At 44.8% G+C, this 19425-nt stretch overlaps 1 protein-coding gene across 1 annotated transcript in view; it reads left to right on the top strand.

Moving 5' to 3' along the window:
* KANSL1L (KAT8 regulatory NSL complex subunit 1 like) overlaps positions 1-19425 on the top strand; it is a 98559-nt gene that overhangs the window by 9304 nt on the left and 69830 nt on the right. The window contains exon 2 of the mRNA XM_034786513.1: positions 17178-17319. Coding sequence (XP_034642404.1) covers positions 17178-17319 — 142 coding nt within the window. The remainder of the gene's footprint in view (positions 1-17177; positions 17320-19425) is intronic.

Raw genomic sequence — 19425 nt, 5'->3', positions numbered from 1 at the left:
TCTATACTGGCCCTTTACAGCGCTGAAACTTGTTGCGCTCACGGGTATGTTTTTTTCACACCCCATGAGCGAGAAAGTTGCAGCACTGTAAATTGCCAGTGTAGACAAGCCATTACAGTCCTTCACCTCCCTCAGGGCTCTTACATAATTCTCCCCTCCCTCGCCCGCAGGCATGGGCTCTTTGTCATGTGGGACATTTCTCTTTTTTCCTTCCAATGGAAGCTGTTCTTTACACCTTGTTACTTCCCAGCAATTCCAAGCCTGACTAAGAAGCAGATTTACTGTAATTTTGTCTTCTCTGAATGGGAATCTTGCTTTGTCAGGACATACCTTGGTTTATTGCATCTGGCAACTCTTCTGTAAGTCTGAATATACAGAGACAGTAATTGATCTTTCTCTTTGGGTTTTTTTGGTTAGAGAGAGAAGAGATGGTAAATCTGCTTTTAAATTATTCCCTACCTAATGTCTCCAGATCTAATCTGTTCTAGGTGTTTTTGTTAGCCTTGTCGTGGTTTGTTGAGCAACATCAATTGAGTTCACCAGGCACACTGCTTTAGGGTCTGGGATGATGGGTACATCTTTGCCTGCTTTTGAATCTTGGAAAAGGTAGAAAAAGTCAATTTTTTGCAGTTTTTTAACAGGATCAAGGCCTAATTTTTGCAAAACGCAGTAATATACCACACATCTGTGACGAGAATTGGGCTTTATTGCCAAAAGTCTGCTAGGACTGAATGCTGCTCTTATTTTTATTTGTTGGCAATTTTTCTTTTATCTTAAGGGCAAAAATCAACTGTGGTTTTCAGTGTTCAGCATTTAATTCATCTTTACTATACAAGTCCAGGAAATTTCACCTTTGCATAAAAAAACTACATATGTTTATTCTTGAGTACTCAAATCAATATAAATTCATAACTGCTAACATGTTCATTGTTAAAATGTTTATAAATTTATAAAATCTATTCTTTCTCTCTTACTGGCTGACCCTCCCTGAGGTATAGGAGGAGAATTATCATTAGCATAGAGGAAGAGAAAAGGCAGATTTCTATATGCTTGTATTCCAAATAGTAAAGTAGAATATAGTATTCCAGAATATAGTCTACTTTAATTGGTTTGTTTTCTGTAAGAAACTCACTAAGGTTTTACACATGTTCATTTTCACTTTTGCAGTTGACCTATTGCAATAATAACTTGTGCTTTGAGCAAGACTAATGTCTTATCATATGAAAGCAGGGTACTTGCAAGTAAAGATACTGATTCCTAACCTATAATTATATTAATATTTTCACAGCTGCTGGAAGCAGACTGAAAGATTTTAATGTAAGGGAGAAGGTTTGACATGTTGTGGCATGCAAGGATCTCAAACCAAGAATGTCAAAGCCTGTTAGATATGTTTTGAATGCACAATAAATAAAAACTTGGCATTATTGTTATGAAAGTGATGAATTAATATACAATCAGTTAACATAGTGTGGCAGAACAGAAAATTTAATAATTGCACACGTGTGCATACGTGATAACCTCACAAACCTAATTAAATAGAACACTGAAAACCGTTTTATTCCTGAAGTAAATTGCTGATTTATCATTGGCTTTGTATTTTACTAAGCTTTGTAAGTTAGCTATTTTAATTATAGGCTTTTTGTATGGTGCTCCTCATAGTAATTGATCACTTCACAAACAGTAATTAATTTATCTTTGAAGCATTCCTGTGAGATAGGAGAGAATTTTCTGTTTTATAGATGTTATTGGTTTCAATGGAAGCTGCACATGCTCCGCATCTTTAAAAATCAGGACAGTCAGGCCCTTTTCAGGAAAGCAATTAAGCATGTGCTTAACTTTAGTCATATGCTGAAATTAAAAATGTGTTTACTGCTCTCATGAAACAGGGCCTTATTTAGGCAACTAAATATGGATTTAGGAGTCTAACTGTAGATACCCACATTTAAATACTTTTGGTCTAGATATTTAAAATTATTTCAGTTTAAACAATTTTAAGGTGTTATTTAGGTAAGGGAAGTGTTGTTATAAATAATAAAAGCAACTACATCTATGAGAAAAGTGAATGAGTTTGCAGGATTTTATGGCTAATTCTCCCTTCATGCATTCCATAAAGAGACAGATTTTACTTCATCTAAATGCTTTACCTAGTGTCTGAATTCCTTTAAAACCAGACAATCAGTCTCCAAGTCATCTTCTGGAACCTCATTCTTCCAAGGAAGTAAGTGTGCTTCATACTCTAGGTATTTATTAAGGCTTTTAAGTTTTTATTTGGACAGAATAAAGATATTTAGGAAGCCAGCAAAAGTTTCTATAACATTTGGGGATAAGGGTAACGGTAATGCTATTTTCACTTAGTGCCTATTTTAAAATGTATTAGATTGTGTAACATGTTATGCTGTAGCTAGTCTGTCGGTATCTGATGGTCTTAGGGTTGACTTTTAGTAGGGCTAATGCAGCAGTGATGGCCTTCCTCTGTAATGTTTTCTGTTGTAGATATCTGTAGGGCTGCCATCTTGAGTTCTGTTCTGTCACTTGTGTCTTGACTTTGCATCTAGACCTCATGCTTATTTTTCAGGGGCAGTTCTGCAATATTTGTGTAATTGGAACTATTCAACCAACGTTCCTGGGTGTTATAGTCTAACTAGACTACAGGCATATGAAGAGGGCATTTCAAAAGCAGACAGAGATGTTACCAGTAAGTATGGTTCTCTGAGGGTGTTGCCTCTGCATATTCCCACTACCTGCTCACCTTCCCCTCTTCCTTGTAGTTCTAGTCTGAAAGATTCTAAGGTTTAGTGGAAGGCACTGAGGTGGTTGAAGCTATAAAAGGCCATATGATGCTCAATATTGAACTTTTGGAGCTAAAGATCTAGAGAGAGAGAGAGTGAGAGAGATGCATTTTGCATTTCTTTCTAAAAGTGACACGGTTAATGCTTAATTGTATTTCCACGGGTTGCTGATTCCAGAGGAATTAATGTTCAATCTGACCCCATGAATTGGCCTTTTACCATGCAGTGCTCTAATGTTATCAGAACTGTCTAAACAGACTAAACAGAATCCTGGGTTAGAGATGGAAAGGATGTATTGGGTCACCTAACCAATTACCCTAACAGTTCTGGAATGATCTAGACCATGGATTTCTGCCCAACTGGATGCATTTTTTGTATTGGGCCCTACTTCAGATTACCAAGCATTCAAGACATCTCTAGCCAGGTGATTATGTGCATTCAGGAATTCCATAGTTGCAAATACTGTCTTGTCCCATACTGTAGATAGTATTTGCTGCTGCAGTTTGTTAGGTTGGAAACTGGATGCAACATCTCAGATGAGGTGGTATGCCATTCTCCTTTTAAGCTTTCTCCAAGCATGAAAGGTTCAATACGTGTACTTCTGTAGGTGAATAAAACTTTTGGTTGCCAGGATCTCAGGGTAGTCATGCCTGTCTAGAGATCTTCTATTTTTCTTCTGTTTTCACTCTCAGATCTCTTCTGTAGCTTAGTTTGCTTTATTTGTGGGATTGCAGTTTACTCCTATATCTTCTGAACTGATATGTGAAGGTACAGAAATAGAAATCATACTTGATTGTTCTTTTTCCCCTGTATATCAATATTCCATCAGTTCCCTGAAAAGGAATTTTAATCTCTGCTACAGTTAATAATTTCAATATTGTGTATCAGTTGGCATTTACCCTCCTTAGAACTTGTGGCTAAATTTAAACTTTCAGTTGGTTGAAGTTATTCAAGTTGGAAAAGAAGTTGCGGCGTGTGTGTGTGTGTGTGTGTTTGAACACATGATTGGATGCAGTTCTGAAAGTACTAACTAGTAACAATAGATCTGGGATGGAGGAATAGGTGCCAGAAATTGTTGTGATAAGCAGTTACTGATGTCTGCAGATGATAACTCATCTGTTCTGAAGCAATGTACCATTATGCAGAAAAATCATCAGGTTAAAAAAGAAATCTATTAAAGTCCAGAAAAGATAATATTGCTGGAGGCTCCAGAAGAATTAAGTGATTACAGATTTTTATAGAAATAACAGTATATTTCTGAGTTCCATTGAGGCTTGATTGAATTGATATTCAGTGCATCGCTTTGTTTGGTAGTAGTAATCATAAAGCAACAGCATGTTATCCTGTTTTCTCTGTAGTCATTCTTCTGTGATGATCTGGGCAAAGACCTATATTGAGCTGTCAAAGTAAATGGTGTTTTGTTATGTGGTGGTGATTGCATATGATATCAGAGGGTGCTATTGGTTACAGTTTGTTTTCACATTTTTAAACAAATTTTGACTGCTTGGAATGTAATGTATGCAATACATTAAGCACATAAAACAGCAGTCTTTTTTTTTTTTTTTTTCAATTATGTGGTTATAGATTTAACAGTTAACTGGTCCAGGGGAATTAATGCTTCAGCAGTGACCAATGGTAGTTCATTCTGAAAACAAACATTAGGTAGCTGTGCTAGAAGACTTAGTCCTTGAGAAAGCATTTACAGGTCATTTAATAAATTGGACATGTTTGTTCAGCCGTGGCATGTGTTAGTTTTTGTTAGCAGTGGGCATTTTTATTTCATACCGAAAACCAACTGCTAATTTCATTTAAAATACATTCATTATGCAACATAACTATGCTTTAGTGTACACTTTAATTTATGCTGTCTTCAGTTAGCTTCATAAGTAATGTCTGACTTATTAAATATCATTTTTTGGAGGGAAATGAGATTTCACTGATGTACTGTTGAAATATAGCAGGAACCCTGCTTTTACCATAATGACCTGTAATGCAATGTTTATATTCAAGCTGATCATTTTTTGAGCTTAGCTGTGTGTTGGGGCCATAATGAAGCTGGCTGTAACGCTGGTGTAAAATGCCGCAGGGGACATCGGGGCCAGTTCAAACAGTTCTGTCAAACATGCCGTTTCAGTCATGGGGGCCTGCCAGTGCTAGTTTGATGTTTACTGTTTGTGCTGCAGTGCTAGGTGGTATGAGCTGTTTTAATCTGTGTAGCTAATTAGTCAAGGCCCCTAGGGAATCAGGATGCTTGTCACTTTCCAGAGTTGCTGTCTCTCATGATTTTATCAGTACTTGTGATATTTGGCTTATTTTTAAGGGTTCTCAAGAATTTCTGATTTTTATTTATTTATTTATTTATTTATTTTTTAACCTTCAAATTTGTAAAGATGTGCTCTCATCCAAAATGGCCATGTTCCTTTATTTTCAATGAGTCTGAAGTCTAGCTGTTGCCAGGAAAGACGATGACCCTGTGATCAGTATGTGAGGACCAAACGGGATAGGAGAACATGGAGTTGCCAGAAATGAGAGTATGGAGGCAGTAGGGGAAACATTATGAAACTGAAGTACCAGAGTGCGATGTTTAAACGAATATGAGGAGCAGGAGGCAGACTGAAGGGGGGTGCAAGGGAATGTAAAATGGCAGAAAGAGAAAAAGTATGAAGGGTAGGTAACTGAAAGAAAAGGAAGAAATAAGAGTCAAGTGCACATAGAGATGTGGGGGACCATGGAGGGATGCTCGAGGAAGTTGCCATTCTTCTTCGAGTGATTGTTCATGTCCATGTCCATTACACATTAGGTGTGCGCGCGTTGCGTGCACGGACGTCGGAAACTTTTTCCCTCAGCGGCTCCTGTCGGGCTGGCAGGGGTCTCCCTCCCCCCCCCTNGTGCAGGATCACGAACCGATGCCAGGGCACTCTGCACTGAGGCTGCCGGTGCCGCGGTCGGATGAGTCGAAGTGGAGGGCTATAATGCAGCCTCCATGAATGCAGCTGTTTAAGCCGAAAGTCTCTCTCTTTCTTAGTTCTGGGCTTGAAAGCCTTACAGATCTTGCAGCGCTCTTTCTGGTGCGATTCCCCCAGGCAACGGAGACAGGATTCGGGATCACTAATCGGCATAGGCTTGCGGCACGTGGCACAAGCCTTGAAGCCTTGGGCGTGCGGCATGCCCTGCTGTCCAGGGCCGGTGTCAGAATTTAACCAAACACCTAAAACAAAAAGAAGAACAGGAGTACTTGTGGCACCTTAGAGACTAACAAATTTATTAGAGCATAAGCTTTCGTGGACTACAGCCCACTTCTTCGGATGCAGTGGGCTGTAGTCCACGAAAGCTTATGCTCTAATAAATTTGTTAGTCTCTAAGGTGCCACAAGTACTCCTGTTCTTCTTTTTGTTTTAGGTGTTTGGTTAAATTCTGACACCGGCCCTGGACAGCAGGGCATGCCGCACGCCCAAGGCTTCAAGGCTTGTGCCACGTGCCGCAAGCCTATGCCGATTAGTGATCCCGAATCCTGTCTCCGTTGCCTGGGGGAATCGCACCAGAAAGAGCGCTGCAAGATCTGTAAGGCTTTCAAGCCCAGAACTAAGAAAGAGAGAGACTTTCGGCTTAAACAGCTGCATTCATGGAGGCTGCATTATAGCCCTCCACTTCGACTCATCCGACCGCGGCACCGGCAGCCTCAGTGCAGAGTGCCCTGGCATCGGTTCGTGATCCTGCACCGGTGGGGCACCCTAAGCCTACAGCACCGAAACAACAGGACCGCCCCCGGCACCGGTCGTCTTCGCCAACCAAATCGAAGGGCCAACCCAAGGCCTGAGGGCGCTCCCCACATAAAAAGCTAGCGCCCGTGAAGGACTCGAGTGCGCTAAAGGGCATTGCTGCCCCAGGACAGATCGCGGTGCCAGTGGCTCCGGCGCCGAAAGGCCCGTTGAGCCCAGGGATAAGCACCTAGAGTGAGGAGGAAGGGCTGGAGGAGCTTATGGAACAGCCCTCCACGCTGGACACGTTTGAGGGACCTCATCGAATTGTCCGCGGAGAGCTCTCTCCAGGCCAAAGACAAGCATCCGGGGCCGACACCGAGACTGCCATCCAGAGGCAAACGGGCAATAGTGCGCCGGTCCTGGTCGAGCTCCGCCTCGGTGGACTCCCGACTACCCTCGGCGCAGAGAGCCTCACAGGCGTCTTGCCCTAGCAAACGCCCAGCACTGGTCCAGCGTTTCCCGGCTCCTTATCCGAACAGGCACTGGGACGTTTCAGTCACGCGATCCCTGAGACCGACCACTGGCAGTCGTTCCCGGTCCCGAGGGCACCGGTACTGTTCCCGGTCGACAAGGCGCTGGTCCCGGTCAAGAAAGCGCTTCTCTCCGGTACCAGACCGGCACCGTTCCACGGCACCACTGTGGCTCTCAAGGTCGCTGTCCGTGGTTTCTGAGGCAGACTCGGGCCATTCCAGCAGATATACCCACAGGGCACCAGCCAGCAGGGAACACCAAGCCCCTTGGCACCCACAGTGGGGTCCGCCAGGACAGTGGCCATTCTGGACTCCATGGGCCTACCACCAGCACCAACGCCCCCCGTCCAGGTCCTCGAGATCCGGCCTTTCAGGACACCGGTCCCGTTCCCCGCAGGGGCACCCCTCCTCTCACAAGGAGGCCACGGTCTCCAGACCACCAGAGCAAGAGAGAGCCGACACGGCACCAAGCCCGGTACTGTCTCAGGCCCACTCAGCTGGACAGATTCCAGAGGAGCTCCCAGCCGGTGAGGAGCTGCAGGAAGGGCTAGAGGAGGAAGCACAGAAGGCTTTAACTTCTTCCTCCTCGCCAGATGAAGCCGTGGCGGGCACGGCAGTATCAGGCCCTCCCGCAATTGACCATCGGGCGCACCAGGAACTACTCCTCTGAGTAGCCCTCAATTTGGGGTTACAGGCAGAGGAAACGGTAGAGCAGGAGGATCCCATGACGGACATCCTAAGCCCTGAAGGCCCCTCCAGAATCGCGCTCCCGCTCATAAAAATGATACAGTCTAATTATAAGACAGTATGGCAAACACCGGCCTCCAGTGCACCAACTGCAAAGGGTGTAGAGAGGAAGTACTTCGCCCCCTCCAAAGGGTTCGACTTCCTTTTTTGTCACCCGACACCCTGTTCGCTGGTCGTATCCGCTGTCAACGAACGAGAGCAACATGGCCAACAAGCCCCGGCCCCCCAAGGCCAAGGAGGCAAAGCGCTTGGACTTGTTTGGTAGAAAGGTCTACTCGTCCGGGGGCCTCCAATTAAGGATCGCTAATCAGCAAGTGATCCTGGACAGGCAAAATTTCAATTCTTGGGCATCCGTCTCCAAGTTTAAGGACTCCCTGCCACAGGGCTCGCAACCTGAGTTCGCAGCCATCGTGAACGAAGGGAAGGCGGTGGCCAAAACCTCTCTGAAGGCCTCCCTGCACTCTGTGGACGCAGCTGCCAGGACAGTCGCGTCAGGAGTGGTGATGAGGCGCTTGGCATGGTTACAGGCTTCAGGCCTTCCACCAGAGGTGCAAAATACCTTACAAGACCTCCCGTTCGAAGGGTCAGGCTTGCTGTCAGACCAAACGGATGCCAGGCTGCATAGCCTCAAAGACTCCCGAGCAACCCTCAAGTCGTTGGGAATGCACACCCCAGCGACACAGAGGAAGCCCTTTAAGCCCCAACCGCTGCAGCAGAGGCAGTACCACCCTCACCCCAGGCAGGAACTGTACCACAGAAGGGGCAGAGACAACAGGCGTAGGTGAAACAACACGCCTAACCAAAACCAAGGCCAGGGCAAGCCGCAGCCTGGCAACAAACAAGGATTTTGAAGTTATGATAGAGGACAGCGTACCGACCCTCACACCGGATCCTCTCCTATGTTTCAGGGACCGTTTGTCCCATTTCTACCATGCTTGGTCCCGTATAACATTGGACTCTTGGGTCCTTCGCACGGTGGAGGTGGGATACACTCTTCAGTTCTCCTCGCCCCCTACCTCCCACTCCCCATCCCCGTCCCTCTTCAGGGACCCCCTCACGAGCAACTCCTTATGCAGGAGGTGCAGGCCCTCCTCAGGGCAGGGGCAGTGGAAGAGGTCCCTCCAGACCTAAGAGGGAAAGGGTTCTACTCCAGATATTTTCTTATCCCCAAAGCAAAAGGGGGTCTCCGCCCCATTTTGGACCTTCGCAAACTAAACAAATTCTTAGTGAAGGCCCGCTTTCGCATGGTCTCCCTTGGCGCTATTATCCCATCCCTGGATCCGGGGGATTGGTATGCTGCCCTCGATATGAAAGATGCGTATTTTCACATCGCGATCCGCCCTGCTCACCGGCGGTTCCTGCATTTCACCATCAACCAGCACCATTTCCAATTTATGGTCTTGCCCTTCGGCCTGGCAATGACCCCTCGAGTGTTCAGGAAATGCATGTCTGTGGTGGTAGCCTTTCTTCGAAAAAGAAAGATGCGGGAATATCCATACTTGGACGACTGGCTCCTTGTGGGCAGGTCAGAGGACGATGTTCGCTCCCATGTGACACTGGCGTTACGTGTGTTCCACAAGCTCGGTCTCTTGGTCAATATGCCCAAGTCCTCGCTGATCCCCACACAAAGACTGGACTTCATAGGGGCAGTCCTAGACTTGGTGGAGGCATGAGCAAGTCTTCCAGTTCCCAGGTTCCTGGCCATTCAAAGAGCTGTAACCTCCATTCAACAATTTCCCACAACCACAGCCAAGTGCTGTATGCAACTCCTGGGGCACATGGCGGCTTGCACACAGGTAGTCAAACATGCCCGCCTGAGACTCAGACCATTACAGCTGTGGCTAGCCCAAGCGTATCGCCCCAGCAGAGACCCCTTGGATCTTGTAGTGACAATCCCAGCTCAGGTCTCAAACTTCCTCCGCTGGTGTCTCGATCAACAGCAAGTTTGCGAAGGGGTCCCCTTCACTACACCGCAGCCCACCCTAACGCTAGTAACAGATGCGTCAGACCTGGGCTGGGGGGCACACTTAGGGGACCTACGAACGCAGGGCTTATGGTCCAGGGAGGAAAAGTTGCTCCACATCAATGTGAAGGAGTTAAGGGCATTTCACCTTGCCTGCCAGACCTTTCACGCTACCATAGAAGGCCACAGCATGTCAGTTCTGACGGACAACACTACCGCCATGTTCTACATAAACAAGCAGGGCGGGGCCCGCTCCTCTCCCCTCTGTCACGAGGCGCTCCTCCTATGGGACTTCTGTATAGTCCACTCAGTCCAATTGGTGGCAACATATCTTTCGGGGGTTCAAAACAGGTTAGCAGACCGCCTCAGCAGGTCATATCACATGCACGAATAGATGTTAAGAAAGGACATCCTGCATTCAATCTTCCGGAGGTGGGATTTTCCCCAGGTGGATGTCTTTGGCACCAAGGACAACAGCCAATGCCCTCGGTTTTGTTCATTCCAGAACCTCAGCCCGGGCTCTTTGGCAGATGCCTTCGCGATTCAGTGGGGCGGGAGCCTGAGGTACGCCTTCCCACCATTCCCTCTCATCCACAGGGTCCTGCTCAAGACCCTCAGGGACAAAGCGGCGATCATCCTCATCGCACCGGCGTGGCCACGCCAGTATTGGTTTATCACCCTGCTGGAACTGTCATTGACCGCCCCGATTGCCCTACCTCTGCACCGAGACCTCATCACACAGGAGCGGGGTCACCTACTCCACCCGAACCTACCGTCGCTACATCTCACAGCATGGAATCTCTGTGGCTAAACGCTACAGAGAATAGGTGCTCCCACCAGGTCCAACAAATTCTCCTTGGTAGTAGGAAGCCCTCCACAAGAGCGACTTACCTTGCCAAATGGAAGAGGTTCTCCCACTGGTGCGAGCCTAATCACATACAGCCTCTGAAGGTCTCCATCCCATCAATACTGGACGACTTGCTGCACCTCAAACATCAAGGGCTCGCCCCCTCCTCAGTTAAAGTGCATCTATCCGCCATATCGGCGTTCCACCCGGGAGAGTTGGGGCATTCGGTATTTTCCAACCCCATAGTAGTCCGATTTCTCAAGGGGCTGGAAAGGGTGTTCCCCTACTCATGCCTGCCGGTCCCTACATGGAACCTTAACCTGGTCCTAACTAAGCTCATGGGATCACCCTTTGAACCCCTAGCCTCTTGCTCTCTCATGCACCTCTCATGGAAGGTAGCGTTTCTGGTGGCCATTACATCGGCTAGGAGGGTGTCGGAGTTGAGAGCCCTCACTTCGGAGCCTCCATATACAGTTTTTTATAAGGACAAGGTGCAGCTCAGACTGCACCCCAAATTCCTCCCTAAAGTGGTCTCGCAATTTCATATGGGGCAGGACATTTGTTTACTGGTATTCTTCCTCAAACCCCATACAGACCCGAGTCACCGCAGCCTGCATTCCCTCGATGTCCGTAGAGCCCTGGCGTTCTATCTGGAACGGACCAGGCCATTTCGCAAGTCGACACAACTGTTCATTGCCATTGCGGAGAAAATGAAAGGCCGGCCTGTCTCGGCACAACGATTATCATCATGGATTGTGCTTTGCATCCGCACATGCTATGAGCTCGCCAAAGTACCAGCCCCGGCGATCAGGGTTCACTCGACTAGGGCCCAAGCATCCTCGACGGCTTTCCTGGCGCAGGTTCCACTCCAGGAGTTCTGTAAAGCGGCCACCTGGTCATCGGTGCACACATTCACAGCCCATTACGCAGTCCATCATCAGAGCAGAGAGGACGCAGTGGTCGGCAGGGCTGTGCTTCAATCAATTGTTGTTTGACTCCTACCCTCCTCCTATGGTAAGCTTGTGAGTCACCTAACGTGTAATGGATGTGAACAATCACTTGAAGAAGAAAAAATGGTTACCTACCTTTTTGTAACTGTTGTTCTTTGAGATGTGTTGTTCACGTCCATTACACTTCCCACCCTCCTTCCCCTCTGTTGGAGTCACCGGCAAGAAGGAACCGAGGGAGGGGAGGGTCGGCAGGTGTGTGTGTGTGTGTGTGTATGTATATATATATATATATATGCTAGAGCAGGGCACCGCTCTGGCGGGGGGGACCCCTGCCGGCCCGATGGGAGCCACTGAGGGAAAAAGTTTCCAACGTCCGTGCACGCGACGCGCACACACCTAATGTGTAATGGACGTGAACAACACATCTCGAAGAACAACAGTTACGAAAGGTAGGTAACCATTTTTTCTGTCCCTCTCTAGCCACCTCCCTAATTAAAGGATAGGAGGAGTGGGGATAGCGCAGGACAGAATGGAAGCTACCCACATCGTAGAGTGGAGGAGAGGGTAAGCTGAGTCACCTCTGAGTACTGAACAAGGAGGCTACATTTTTTTGTATAGGTATTTAAGTTTTAATTTTTGAATCTGAGGTGATCTCATACAAACTGGGAGTGGATGATATTAACCTAAAGGTGAAAAAATTAGGCAGGCAAAAAATTGTGATATTTAAGCCAGTGTTATGATTTTTGAAGTCTGATCTATGATTTTGTATAGTTGAGGTTGCTCTTACTGCTTTCTGATAACACTGGTGTGGGCACATTAAAGCTTGTGCTCCTTCTGTTTTATAGGAAGCTTCCATTCATTGTCCACTAACTCTTTCCCCACAAATGCATGTACCAGTCTGGGCACGCTGTTTATCCTCACCAGTACCTTCATCCCTGATGAGGCTCTATTCCCACAGTTTTCAGAGCATAGGTGTTCGGGACAGGTGGATGTAGGTCATCGCATACTGCCCCTTGAAAATGCATGGCCCAGTCTAATGTCTGCTCAGATGTCTCCAAATTTGGACCAGCCCTGCAAAACCTGATCCTGTGTTCCTTCTGTATCCTAAATTCTCCTTGATTTGCTTGTCCGTTACTTCTATTTAAGACCTGTTTTTCAAATTATATTTGCAGAAGCAGGAAACCTCTCAGAATAAAATATACATGCGTATCATGAGGCTACTTTTTATTTTAGTTAGCAGTTCCCCTCTCCATACAGTTTAGTTACCTTTTAGGTTTCTTGGCACTGCTGAATTCTAGATAATGCTGAAACATACTTCCCAGCTGACTGATGAATGGTAGCATTTGTAAAATATTTTTTTTTTAAAAAAAGATTCTTGCTGACTTCAGCTCAATATTTTAAAATATAATTGCAAATACTTTCCACACTCACATTCAGTTTTTTGTTTTCTTTGTTTTTTTTTCCCTTTGTGGGGGCTGGGATGCAGAGGGTTTGGGGATGGTTTCATTTAGTGCCAATCTAGGCTCAGGCTGCCTCTACTGGCCTCGGGAATGAATTTCTTCTTGGATTTGTAATGCACTGCCCCTACACCGCCACCCTCAAGTTCCTTCTAATTATAGATTTCATTATACTTTGACTTCTTGCATTTGTCTGAGCTTTTTGTGGTTTGGTTTTTCTTCTGTATTTATTTGTTGTTTTCTTCCATGCAAGTCACATAGGATTGACCTGCTGCAATTTAACCAACACAGTAGGAATTCAAACCAGTATTTCAGATGAAAAACAGCTTCTTTGAAATAGTCCTATCATGTCAGGGGATGGGGAACCGCGCCCAATGGGAGCTGCTGGGGGCGGTGCCTGAAGCAACAGCCACACACACCCCTGTGTCCCTCCTTCCCCAGGTTCCGTCCACTTCCCGGAGCGGTGCGGGGGCAGGGCAGGCAAGCAAGCAGGGAACCTGCCCTGCCCCCGGTGCGCGTCGGGCCGGAGCCGCTCTAGGTAAATGCTGGGGGAGGGCAGGGAGGCTGCGGGTCACGAGGAACTCCTGGGCCGCAGAAAATAACCCCGGCCCATGGGCCACATGTTTGAGACCCCTGGGCTAGATGGAACTTTTGTCTGAGCCAGTATGGCCGTTCTTATGTTGGCTTAATCACATTTAAAAAATATAATTTACTCTCTGTTTCAGCGTTGGCAATAGTGATGTTTCACCTTTCTAGCATACTGAAAAATGGAGAACCCTGAAAATGTAGCATTGCTAATTGTCTGGGGTTGTACAGAGGAGAAAACACTTGGTATTGCTGTCTATAAGTATATGAGGATAGGGCCAAATTCTCATTGCCAGCACAGAAACTGAGTAAACAGGCTTTGTAGTGAGGACATATACAGAAAGTATCTGTGTCCTTTATTTTTTCCCTTTCCCAATGTAGAACTAGAGCGTGGGGCTTCTACTCTGTAACATCTACTGTAATCTCCTGGTTTATAGTAGCAGCTTCGTACCCCTTCATGGAGCTTTGTTCTGTGGATCTGTATAGTTATTGGTCCTACTGGCCCTGCCTTGAGAGAGCTTCTCCCTGCCCATGCACATGTACAGTCACAGGGCAGAGTTCAGAGGTATGCATAGGAGTGCAGAGTCCCTCTGCGTGGTCTTATTACAGCCTTCCTTCCCTGTAGTATCACTGTAAGTATGATCCTCTACTTGCCACTTTATTGGGATGACTTAATATATTAGCTGTACACTATACAGAATGATCTAGTACTCCATCCTCACTATTATTTTATCCCATTCACTTCTGTTCTTTACACAAAAGGAATACGTGGATAAATTATGTGTGTTCTACTCGTATCCATCGTAAGTAGGCTTCACAGAATTCAATTTGTATTTTTTATCATTTCAGTGGATATCCGTGTTTATTTTTAAGCATTGTTTCTATTTTTATCAATTTCAGTTTTCACAATTGGGCAAAATTATGCATCTTAAGCGTGTTTTTTTTTTTTCCCTCTTAAATTTTCACCGTTGGGGCAATCCTGATACCCAGTGGCCTACTCTAACCACTGGAAACACTTCTTTACAGGGTGACCTAAGGGCATATATACTATAGTCTAATTTAATAGCGTTATGAAAACTTAAATGAATACAGTGTATGTTTACAGTTAAACTATTCTAAGGCCTGTGGCAAATTGCTGGCACTACGATGATGGGTCTCGTGCTGTCTCTTCTTGGGGCGGGGGGGGGTGTTCAGGGCGCCATTTCTTGCCCCTGAACTGGAATATTAACTGCCCAACTAGTGTCCTAGAGGAGGGGAGTGGAGAGGCCCGGACCCGGGCCCGCCCTCTACTCCAGGTCCCAGCCCAGGGGCCCTAGGGATAGTGGTAAACCACTTGAACTAGCGGTTCCTTCCCCTGGGCTACTTCCCTCTCCTGCCCTTCAGCTTGTGTGTGTGTCACGGGGGAGGACTTCCTGCCCTCCCTCTGCACAAGCCAGGTGCCCCTTTAGCTAGGGTCTTGGTCTTTTTAGCCCACCGCGGCATTTCTCCAAACTTTCCTCTGCTTCCCTCTAAACTACTGTAATACCAGTCCATTCTGTTTCTACTTCTTCAAACTGCTCTCTGCTCCAACTCCTTCCCCTGTCTGATTGAAGCAGGGGTTTTTTATCAGGTGTCTGACTTCAGGTGCTCTAATTGGCTTCAGGTGCTCTAATTAATCTATAGCAAACTTTCTTCCCTCTACAAGGAATAAGGCTCCCTTCTAACCCTCTCCTGCTGCCCTCTGGCCATGCTGTATCACAGGCCAAAGTCTGCTCTCAGATGTGGGCACGCAACTCGCATTGACTTTAGAGGGAATGATAAATACATACTTGATGGCAGAATTGGCTGTGAATACAGTTAGTCCAAGATCTGATACTGCAAAATAATAAAAATAAAATGCCCTTTTTTTTTTTTTTTTTTTTTTTTTCATGTGAAGGATAAGGGTACAGATACTCCACTACTGATAATGACCTGTTTTCATCAAATAATGTATTTCATAGTTTAACAAGCTCTTTCTTTATCCTTTGTAGTTTGGTATCTGAGCATGGATATCTTTACTGGCACGCTGTCTTCATACCATATAAGTGACATAAGACTAACTCTGGCTCATTCTTCCTCTTTCCAGCTGTGTAGGCACTTTCTCTTGTGTTTAGTGTTGTTGATCTTGGTGAAGAGGGTTTTTCCAAGTTCTGTAAACTAAACAGGATTTGAATCAGACAGTATCTCACCTTGATAGTACAAACAGGTTACAGATCTTCAGTACACAGGCTGCAATTCTCCTCCAGCCTGGATCACCTCCCCAGTTCAAAGTCTTTGTCCTCCAAACATGTTTCCAGGTGTTGAGTTGTGGGGGGAGTGAGGCCAAGTGGTGGTGATACTTTCTCTCTTTTATAGTTTCTTCCAGCTTCCTGGAAAGAACCTTTGCTACGATGTGGGTCAAGCAGCCTTCATTGTCTATGTGCTATCACTGAGAAGTCTCCATATACAGTTTCTGGGATAGTCCTGGGGAGTGTGGATTCCCTTTAGTGGACCATCAGCATATCTTGCTCCTCCATTGTTATACCTAAAAGGCTGGGTGTGGGTGTTCCCAACCTTCTGACATATTTCATTAACACACATACAGCAAAACTTCATAACTTCACGTACAATGATAGCACACACAATTCAACAGGATATTAATGTTCAGCAGATCAAAACTTTTAAAATGATACATCACAAGGCATACTTTGTACAAAACATATCATAATTATATGACAATGGTGAATATGGGGGTTCCAGGGTGTTGCTTTGAGGCACAGAGTACCACAGACGTTACATTTTGAAATACTGCTTTTTGTGACCCTGCAACTCAAATACATTTGAATGTTAAAATAACTCTTTGCGGGGTGAAGTACTGTATGCGATCTATTTACTTAACAGGCACATTGACCAAAATTCATTGACACCAGGGATGAACTTGACTTAATATCAAGAGGTCTGTTTAGAACTCTACTAGTCATTACATAAAATATACGGATACATATCACATTGTACAAGTAGGTAATTTAACAGTCCTGGAGAGGAATTTTTTAAAACATAACACTTGAATCACACAAATCTGTAATTGTGCTCATAAAATTGGTTAAAAAAAAATAAAATAAACCTAACCTACTGTACAGTTATAGCTTTGAGTAGCATGACATATATAATTGCTAACTGTTGAGTCGTGCCTTATCAGAATAGAATTGTCAGTGAGATGACATCTATGGAGGCTTGTGGAAGTCATCAGTATGACTTGACAGAAATAGAAGTGGTTTGGTTTTGCTAGTAGATTTATTGGAATTCTTTTAAAATCTGTAACTTGCTTTAATTGATCTAGTTCAGTAGTTACTCTTGCTTTTGGAGTATATAAGAGAAAAACAGCTTTATATAGGAAAGCTGCAATATCTATTGAATGATGAATATAATGTTGGGTGCAATAAACTTGTACCAGTTCTTAATTAAGGAAATGAGATGCTGATGTTGTATTGTGTTAACTTAATTAGATGTCCTCTGAAGGCAAGTGAGATGCTTGCAGCAGTTGAAAGTGCATTTGTTAAAATGTGCTTGTCCTTATTCTTGGACTAACCAGTATTTCATCTTCTTCACAGCAACTATAGTTCTGAATGGAAGTGGCTTGTAGACCGAGCTAAAGTTGGCTGCCGTTGGACATGGCTTCAAGCCCAGATTTCAGAGCTAGAATACAAAATCCAACAACTAACTGACCTTCACAGGCAGATACGAGCCACCAAGGTATTGTCTCTGTGCTCATAAGTGGGCTCTTCAAATAATCCATGTACAGTGTCTCCAGTAATTTTTCTTTCTTTTTTTTTTTTTCTTAAACAGTTCTGGTATCCAAGCAAAGTATTACAAAGGTTATTGAGAAGATGTCAGAAACAAGAAGCATGGTGATATAGAGGGCATGAGCACAGGTTTGGGAGTCAGGGACTCCTGAGTTCCAATCCCTGCTCTGTCACTGATTCACTGTGGCTTTAGGAAAGTGACTTTAATTTCCCTATCTATAAAAAAGAAACAGTAATTTTTTGTGCCTACTATATAAAAATATTTTGAGGACTAATAAGTTAATGTTTCTACAGTACAGTGCTTTGAATATGTCAAATGCTAATTATAATTAAAATTACAGTATGATATCAACTGTTTTGTTTGCACAGGTTTGAAATAAAAAGTAAGGAAGTCAAGATTACTAAACTCTGATAATGTTTTAGGAATGTTATGCTAAATCACGCTATTCTTAGCACTTCAGTTCTGTAGGCCAGCCAACTCATTCCCTGCATAGGAAGCCAAAAACTCATCAAGTTCCTGCTCACTAATTGTTCCTGTTGTAGTGGTGGTGATGGTGGAAATAGTTTCTAGGGCTTGCTTTGCCCCTCTCCCTCTGTGGAACTATCAAGAAGGTCCACCCATAGAACTCTTGAAATCCATGTAGTGCCTATATGTATGTCCTCTGTCTCTGCACTCCTTCACACCCCACACCTATCAGCATGACTGTGGGGGTTGGAAAGAAATATGCAACATGGCAGTGACTAAGAGCCAGTATTCTTAGTCATGTATTTCCTTAGTGGTAGGAGGTATGTTGCCATGTGTCCCAGCCCCATCCCTTCTGAGAGGATAATGCTGCAGAAGTGATACTTCCTCCCTCACATCTGGGTCAGTCTCCTCAGATTGGAATTTCTCTCTGCCCCTGCAAGTGGAGGGGATGATTTGGCCCTATATTTTTAATCACATCCTTTGCAGTTTTTCATCCCCTTTTATCAACAGTGTTGTTCAGGCTTTGGCTTTATATCACTTAGTGAATGTCGATATCTGTTTGCTTTGCCGTTTAGTGGGTTTATCCTGTTACAGTTTTTAAAATAATTTGGGATTTGATTTGTATAGTTTGAATATTGTACCAAGGCAGTAGCTATGAAAAGGCATGAAAGCTGATTGACAAACTCTTTCTTTTCGGTCTCTTGGCTGGCAGGTAGTACACTTAGTACACAAATTCTAATGCTAAATTTTTAATTCTAAATTTTAAGATTTGGGATTTTTTTTAATATGAAACAAATGTGAGTTTACAATGTTTTGGGGAGGTGAAACATCTAGTTTGAACACTAAACTAGAGTGGTATTGGGGAGATCCCACTCTGTTGGCATCCAGGGGTACCAGGCGAGAGCAATCCCTCTTCCCTACCCATATGGATTCAGAGGCAGAAGAGCAGGGCTCTAGGGAGCCGAGAGACTCTTCTCATTGGAAAACAGTCACCCAGAAAAAGTCATTGGAAAACCAAAAACTGCTCTGTTGCCAAAACTAAATGCTCTGGTTTTCAGGTTCTTGGGGTTTTTTTGGGGGGGCGGGGTTGACCAACAAAAAAAACATATTTCTTTTTTATTGTATTTTTCTGTGGCAACTCTCACTTCCATTTTCCAACCATTTCTGCTTACAGTCCCCCTGGCTACAGGCCAGCCTCCTCTCCTTACCCTCCCACCTTCTCTCCATTCCTCTTCCCCTTTCCTTTTTGTTTCTCCCAACCCCTAACCCTCCCCTGTTAATGTCTCTCATCTCTTCCTTTTTTAAAGTCTCTTGTTTCTGTTAACTCCTTTCCTTTCTTCTTTCCCCTCTCCCCCTCCAGTTCTGCAATATATTAATTAAAAAAACTCCAATGAAAAACAGTTTTTAAAAAATGGACTTTTGCCTGCATCATGTGGCTTGTGTTTTTTTTCCCCTTTCTTCTTCTCTTTTTGAATGTTGTGTTTAGATTGTAAATTCTTCAGGGCAGGGACTGTGTGTCTTCCTTTTTGTTTGTAGAGTATCTACTATAACTGAATCGTGCTTTGTGCCTTTTTGAGTACCACACAAAAC

Source organism: Trachemys scripta, chromosome 11 (assembly GCF_013100865.1).
Source record: "Trachemys scripta elegans isolate TJP31775 chromosome 11, CAS_Tse_1.0, whole genome shotgun sequence".
NCBI lineage: Eukaryota > Metazoa > Chordata > Testudines > Emydidae > Trachemys > Trachemys scripta.
This window is presented reverse-complemented; position numbering and strand designations above follow the sequence as displayed.